This window comes from Myotis davidii, unplaced genomic scaffold (genome assembly GCF_000327345.1).
Source record: "Myotis davidii unplaced genomic scaffold, ASM32734v1 scaffold902, whole genome shotgun sequence".
In the NCBI taxonomy this organism is placed as follows: domain Eukaryota; kingdom Metazoa; phylum Chordata; class Mammalia; order Chiroptera; family Vespertilionidae; genus Myotis; species Myotis davidii.
The window spans coordinates 3,268,909-3,277,134 of record NW_006293951.1 but is presented as its reverse complement, the minus strand read 5'-3'; the positions used below and the strand labels follow the sequence as shown (position 1 = coordinate 3,277,134).

The 8,226-nt window shown below is 39.6% G+C and overlaps 2 protein-coding genes across 2 annotated transcripts in view; both read right to left on the bottom strand.

Moving 5' to 3' along the window:
* Positions 1-8,226, bottom strand: part of DENND5B (DENN/MADD domain containing 5B) — an 831,092-nt gene that overhangs the window by 256,215 nt on the left and 566,651 nt on the right. The gene's annotated exons all lie outside the window — the stretch shown is intronic.
* The window catches only part of AMN1 (antagonist of mitotic exit network 1 homolog), a 34,830-nt gene that overhangs the window by 24,131 nt on the left and 2,473 nt on the right, over positions 1-8,226 (bottom strand). The window contains exon 2 of the mRNA XM_006767825.2: positions 291-423. Coding sequence (XP_006767888.1) covers positions 291-423 — 133 coding nt within the window. The remainder of the gene's footprint in view (positions 1-290; positions 424-8,226) is intronic.

Here is an 8,226-nt window from a genome sequence, read left to right as displayed (position 1 = left end):
ATTTATTATGGTATAATTGATCAAAAAGTTTAAAACTTTTAAAAAACATGGAGATTAAGGTGCTGGTACTATGAAGACAAGGGAAGCAACTGAAAAATGATAGGAGAGATTTTTTAGAACTATTACACATGAACATTCTGGTTTTCTAGAGAGAAAAGAAACCCTGATGCTTTATTATATCTTAAAAGTATTATTATTAACCCTACCATATACCATTGCTCCAAAAATCTGAAACCATATCCAAACAGTAAAATATAATATGCTTGCTTTATAGTTGTACATACTCTTACCTCACTTATATTTGAATCTGTTATCTGTCCCTGCAGGCTCATCATTCTAATCAGTCTATCTTTTATGTTGGGAGGCAAAGGCTTAATGTCTGTGATATATCTGGAAATATTCTTCGTGAAGCACCAAAGGCATCTGAAATACAAATGTGACATAGTAAATTATACTGTACCAGTACTGAGTCTTAACATTTATTTAATGCTGTTTGTTAGCACTTAGTCCTTTCATAAAGAGAGTACATTTTTAAATTTTATTTTTCAATTACAGTTTACATTTAACATTATTTTGTATTAATTTCAAGTGTATAGCAAAGTGGTTAGATAATTATATACTTTACAAAGTGTTCCTCCCAATATTTCCAGTACCCCTGGCACCATACATAGCTATTACAACACTATTGAAGAGGGTGTATATTTTATACTAATATTTATAGCTTAAACTTCATAAGATTCCAAAGCTTAGTCTGTGCCCAGTAATGGACAAGTTTTTCTTCATCGTAGAAAAGTGATTTTTTAAAAAAATATATTTTATTGATTTTTTACAGAGAGGAAGGGAGAGAGATAGAGAGTTAGAAACATCGATGAGAGAGAGACATCGATCAGCTGCCTCCTGCACATCTCCTACTGGGGATGTGCCCGCAACCCAGGTACATGCCCTTGACCAGAATCGAACCTGGGACCTTTCAGTCCGCAGGCCGACGCTCTATCCACTGAGCCAAACCGGTTTCGGCGAAAAGTGACTTTTAACTTTTTCTCTGGCACACCTCATTTACTAAAATACATTTGAAATGGCCAAAAATAGTGTTTTTTCTAAGTCAGTCTAATTCCTAAAGACACAAGATTTCAGTCCCATATTCCTAAGTAAGCATTAAACTAGGGCCTACTAATTGAAAAGTTTTATCTGTTAATCCATCAAACTCATTTTCACTATTTTTCTTAAAAATTATGCAGGTAATGAAATCATTAGAGAAACTATAACCACAAAGATTCCACAAATAGTACAAATCATATAGAAAACAAGCTTAGTGCCAGGATTGTATATGCTTAAAGCAGAGTTTTCAGAGCATGCAAACTGCTCATATGAGCAGTTATTTTAGGCACCCATATGTGGCTTAAAATTCCAACTATATGAGAAACCCATACTTTAAACAAATAAATATAAATCTTATTTAATTTCTGCCTAAAAATACCCCAATATACATAATGTTACATTCATGAATAAATGTGGTCATTCACTTGAATTTTTTTAATGCAATCTACTTTTTCTTTTCCTCTTTGGGTAGCCTCTGTCTTTCCTTCTTATCCTTCCCTCTTTCATTAGTTTAATTCTTCATGCTAAATTAGTGTACAGTCTTTCATATTTTTCTCTGTGCTTGTACAAACATGCACATACTCACATACACTTAAAAGAGTGAGAGGAGGATCATAGTTTCCTAAAATGTCAGTATTCTACACTCACTTTTCTACACCTTATTTTATTCAATATCTTAAGAAATTCTTTAAAGCATCAAGTACAAAGTGTTCCCTCCAATATTTCCAGTACCCCCCTGACACCATACATAGCTATTGCAACACTGTTGAGCATCAAGTACAGTTTTATGCCTCAGCTGGTTTGGATCAGTGAATAGAGCATCGGCCCGTAAACTAACAGGTCCCAGGTTCAATTCCGGTTAAGGGCACATACCTTGGTTGCAGACTCAAGGCCCAGTCCTGGTTGGGCGCATGAAGGAGGCAACCAATCAATGTGTCTCTCTTACATTGATGCTCCTCACTGTCTCTCCCCTTTCCCTTCCACTCTGTCTAAAAATCAATGGAAAAATTTCCTTGGGTGAGTATCAACAAAAAAGAATAATTTACCAAGAATCAAACCAGCAACGTCTTGGTGCATGGGGCAATACCCAACCAACTGAGCCACACCGGCCAGTGCCATTCGACAGCATTTTATCCACTGAAAACTTCTTTTAAAATTGGAATGGCAAAAAAAAAAATTGGACTCAATCTGTTCAAACTCTGCTGCTGCTTTAACTAAGTTTATGTCATATTCTGAATCCTTTGTTGTCGAAAAATCTTCACCAGAACTCAATTCCATCTCAAGAAACCACTTCCTTTGCTCATCCATAAAAGAAGTAACTAACTCCTCATCTGCTGAAGTTTTTTCATGAGATTGCAGCAATTCAGTCACATCTTCAGGCTCCACTTAAAATTCTAGTTCTCTTGCTATTTCCACCCCACCTGCAGTGACTTCCTCCACTGAAGTCTTGAACCCCTTGAAGTCATCCATCAACTTCTTCCAAATGCTTGTTAATGGTGATATTTTTACTTCTTCCCATGAATTATGAATGACATGTAGAATGGTGAATCATTTCCAGAAGGTTTTCAATTTAATTTGCCCAGATTCATCACTATAATCTACCATCACTATCCTGACAGCTATAGCCTTACAAAATGCACCCCTTAAATAATAAGACTTGAGAGTCAGAATTACTACTGACTCATGGGCTGCAGAATGGATGTTGCGTTAGCAGGGTTTAAAATATTAATCTCATGTACATCTCCATCAGAGCTTTTGGGTAACCAGATACATTGTCAATGAGCAGTAATATTTTAAAAAAAGGAATCTCTTTTTCTGAGCAATAGGTCTCAATAGAGGGCTTAAAATATTCAGTAAACCCACTGTAAACAGATATGCTGTCATCCAGGCTTTGTTGTTCTAGTTATAGAGCACAGGCAGAGTAAACTGAGCATAATCCTTAAGGACCCTAAGATTTTTGGAATGGTAAATGAGCACTGGCTTCAACTTGGAATCATCAGTTGCATTAGACCCAAGTAGGAGAGTCAGCCTATCCTTTGAAGTTTTGAAGCCAGGCATTGCCTTCTACTCTGCAGCTATGAAAGTTATAGGTGGCACCTTCTTTCAATAGAAGGCTGTTCTGTCTACATTGAAAACCTGTTGTTTAGTGTAGCTCCCTTCATTAATTATCTTAGCTAGATCTTCTGGATAACATGCTGTAGCTTCTACATAAGCACTTGCTGCTTTACCTTGCATTTTTCTATTATGAATTTGGTTTCTTTCCTGAAACCTCCTGAACCAACCTCTGCTAGCTTCAAACTTCTCTTCTGCAGATTTCTCACCTCTCGGCTTTCATAGAATTGAAGAGAGTTAGAGCCTTACTCTGAATTAGGCTTTGGCATAGGCGAATGTGATGGCTAGTTTGATCTTCTTTCCAGGCCACTAAAACTTGCTTCATATCATCAATAAGGCTGTTTCATCTCTTATCGTTCATATATTTACTGGAGTAGCACTTTACATTTTATTCAAGAATTTTTCCTTTGGATTTATAACTTGGTTATTCGGAGCAATAAACCTATCTTTTGACCTATCTTGGCTTTTGACATGCCTTTCTCACCAAGCTTAATCATTTCTAGCTTTTTATTTAAAGAAACCTGTGACTCTTCCTTTTATTTCAATACTTAGAGGCCACTATAGGACTATTAATTGGCCTAATGTCAATACTGTTGGATCTCAAGAAAGAGGGAGGCCTGAGGAAGGGGAAAGAAACGGGGGGGCTAGCCAATCGGTGGAGCAGTCAGACCACACACATTTATCAATTAAGTTTGCCTTCTTATGTGGATGTGGTTTGCAGGGCCCCAAAACAATTATCAATTACAACAGTAACATCAAATATCACTGATCACAGATCACCATAACAATAATAACAACAATAATAATAATAAATTTTGTAATATTGGGAGAATGAACAAAATGTGACACAGAAATAGCAAGTGAGGAAATGCTATTGGAAAAATGGCACCAATAGACTTGCTTGACCCAGGGTTGCCACAAACCTTTGATTTGTAAAAATTATGAAACACAATAGTGAGGTATACGTGTACAACATTATTACCTGCCTGATGTAGCTGCCACCACGTACTCTTTTTTTTTTTTAAGCAGCTATTAACCTGCTCAAAAGCTCATGTTGAAACTGAATGCCTGAGCATGAGACCTTGTGACTGACTGTATGGTCTGATATCCTTATTTCGACATGGATCAACTTGGACTCTTATAAGTTTACGTTATAAGAGAAGGACCCAAAGGCCTTGCTGACCATATGGAAATGGTATGTTCAAATTGATAAACTGGTACAGCCACTATGGAAAACAGTATGGAAGGTCCTTAAAAAATAAAAATAAAACTACTATATAACCCAGCAATTTCACTTCTGGGTATTTATACAAAAAAAATAGTAACACTATTTTGAAATGATATATGTCCCCTATGTTCACTGCAGCATTATTTACAATAGCTAAGATATGAAAGCAACCTAGGTGTCCATTGATAGATAAAGAAGATATTACTCAGCCATGTGACAACGTATGGACCCAGAGAGTATTATGCTAAGTGAAAGAAGTCAGACAGAGAAGGACAAAAACTGTATGATTTCACTTACAAGTGGAATCTATAAAACAAAAAGTGAATAAACAAAATAAAACAGAAACAGACTCAGAGATATAGAGAATAATAGTTCCAGAAAAGAAGGAAAAAACGGTGAAGGGGATTGAGAGGTACAAACGTCTAGTTATAAAATAAATAAGTCACAGTGATATAATGTACAGGGATAGGGAATACAGTCAATACTATAGTAATAACTTTGTACAGTGACAGATGGTTACTAGATTTATCACTGTGGTCACTTTGTAAGATACACAGGTATCAAGTCACTGTGTTGTATACCTGAGACAAATATGATGTAGGTCAACTATAATTTTTTTAAATCACATTTGGCCTGGCTCTAGAGTAGTGGTTCTCAACCTTCTTGCCCTTTAAATACAGTTCCTCATGTTGTGACCCAACCAAAAAATTATTTTCGTTGCTACTTCATAAATGTAATGTTGCTACTGTTATGAATCATAATGTAAATATCTGATATGCAGGATGGTCTTAGGCAACCCCTGTGAAAGGGTCGTTCAACCGCCAAAGGGGTCACGACCCAAAGGTTAAGAACCGCTGCTCTAGAGGGATCTTTGTTTTTTGTGGAAAAGTGACAGTTTTGGGCGATACTTTATCCGCCACCCAGACCACCTGAAGCAAAGCCATTGGCTCAATGAGACCCTTAATTCACAGAAGTTTCCCTAAGTGTCTGGGCCTAGTTCAGTGATGGTTCTGCTCAGTTGAAAGCTGATGGTTTCACTGGGTGTCAGTAGCTGTCCAGCTGAATCAGAACTTTGGAAGATAGGCTGCAGTATGGGCTGATCAGGGCAATGTGTGAATGAAAGCTGTTACCCTTACCTTAGACCAGGGGTAGGAAAACTATGGCCCATCAGCGAAATCTGGCCTGTTGCCTGCATTTGTAAATAAAGTTCTCTTGGAACACAGCCATGTCCAGTCATGTATGTTTTGTCTATACCTGCTTTCACACTATAATGGCAGAGCTGAGACCACAACAGATCATGAAGACAATATTCATACCTACTTCTCTGTGGGCCACTCAGAAAGGTCACCAGAACACCTAATGATATCATCAAGGGCATTCAAACTGCAAGCCAGGAAAATCCATCAGATTAAAACTGCCACCCTCATTCCACCATCTAAAGATTCAAGCTCAAATCCGGACATTTTCTTGACTGGCTGCTCTCCAGACTCAGAAACTGAGTTTATAATTGCTCCAACTATGATTCTTTGTCTTCTTTGTTCCATAGAAATGCCTCTTAATAAATACCCGATTGCTTATCTATAATAATAAAAGGGTAATATGCTAACTAGACTGGAAGTCTTCCAGATGTCATTCCGGATGTCCTTCCTGACAGAGCTGGGGCTGGAGGAAAGCCAGCCCGGGTCCCAGGTGTCTGCGGGCAGCCAGCCCGGATTCTGGGTGCCTGCGGGCAGCTCAAGGGAAGCCAGCCTGGGTTCCAGGTGTCTGCGGGCAGCCTGAGGGAAGTCAGCTCGGGTCTCAGGTGCCTGCCGGTGGCCGGAGTAGGGAAGCCGGTGCTGGTACCCGGGAAAGGAAGGCCTACTCTTACACGAATTTTCATGCATTGGGCCTCTAGTACCATATAAAGGCCTATCTTCGATGGAAACTTACCCGTAACACTGCCTCCTGAAAGAAGACATCCTCATGTTTATCCTGCCCTGAGCAACGATGACACAGTTCAATGCAGTGAGGCACTAATGCAGTACTGAAAGCCTTACTTCCACCAGGTCCAAAAGATTTCTGTGATTCCCTCCCAAAGGAAGGCAGTGTGCTGCACACATTAGAACCTAAGGAGTTTACTGGAAAGGACATCGACAGAGGACTGCCTCATTAGAAGAGACCTTATCCTCTGCAAAATCTAAACACTTACAGCAAGAATTTATAACTCTTTAGCCAGAGTTATGAGATAACCGCATAGCCTTAGACATCCTAACCACCCAACAATAAGGTGCTTGTGCTGTAACTGGTAAAAAGAAAAAAAGTTTTATGTTAATAAATCAAGAATTGTTACCCAAAACATAAAAGGTCTGACTTAAAGATCAGATAACAATCTTTCATCAAATAGGCAACACTTCTTTCACTGATTTATTTAACTGATTACATTTTGGCACTGGGGAATCTCTATTGTAGGGAATTTTTCAATCCTTGGCTATCATTCTCATAATCACCATATTAACCTTCCTAGAGCACTGCATCCTCTCAAGAGTTGTAAATGCCTTTCAACAACCACTCACATCCAATGTTATCTACCAGGATTAGACAACTTGAAGAATTCAGTGATCCCACCAGCCATGTCCAGATGACCTGGCAACTGTAGGGAACACAGTAATCGTATGACCATCCATCCCAATGACTACATCAACAGTGGTAGCAAGAGTAACACTATACTGGTTGACACTCTTAGCCTGCTGAATGACCAAAAGGAGGGATTTAAAAAATAAAATAAAATAGATACCAGGCTTGAAAATCCCTCAAGCAGAGCAAACCAGTTTGGCCACATAAGCAAAAGTTACTCTGGTTTATTTCATGAACAAAGTGATATTCAAGAGATTATTTCTTATAAATGCCTTTGATAATCAACTTAAATGATCTCCCTAAAATTGTATAAGATAATCACTTTTAACCAATCATCTCACTTTAGAAGCCATCCTGATTGGGGAGGTGCATGTCATAGAAATAGAACAGTTGTTTTACAAGTATTCACACAGAAAAGACATTTTTCTTACAGACCCTGGGAAACTAGACCCGTTACAAGAAGAACATGGCCTAACAATAAGGCAGCCTTGACCCCAGATGAGCTCCTCGGGAAAAGAAGATACTTTTTAAGCGCAGATCGAGGACAGAGCCTATCTGAAGGCAGACAGTGTTTCAGGGCTAATCTTTGCAGCGACAATGATGGGAAGCAGACCCTGGGAACTCACTAGTTTTAATCCCCCACCCCACCCCCACCAACCCTCTATCCTATCTAATAAAAGCCGAGGTGGCACAACGCCCCAAGATGGCAGCCCTCACGTTGTCACAAAATGGGTGCCACAAGATGGCCGGCAGAGGAGGGCAGTTGGAGGCGACCAGGCCTGCAGGGGAGGGCAGTTGGGGGCCTAAACCGGCAATTGGACATCCCCCAAGGGGTCCCAGATTGGAGAGGGTGCAGGCCGGCTGAGGACACCCCCCACCCCTGCACGTGCACCGGGCCTCTAGTCCTTATACAGTATAAACACTGGCTTGAAATGAAACAGAGCGGTGCTTTGTGGGTATTACACCTGTCACTCTCAGATCACTGGCCATCTACACTAATAAAAGAGAAACATGGTAATTGGCATACGACCGCTACCCTTCCCATTGGCTAATCAGCGAGATATGCAAATTAACTGACAGCCAAGATGGCGGCTGGCAGCCAGGCAGCTTGAAACTAACATGAGGCTTGCTTGCCTCAGTGACAGAGGAAACCAAAGTCCCGCCTGCCTTGCAGG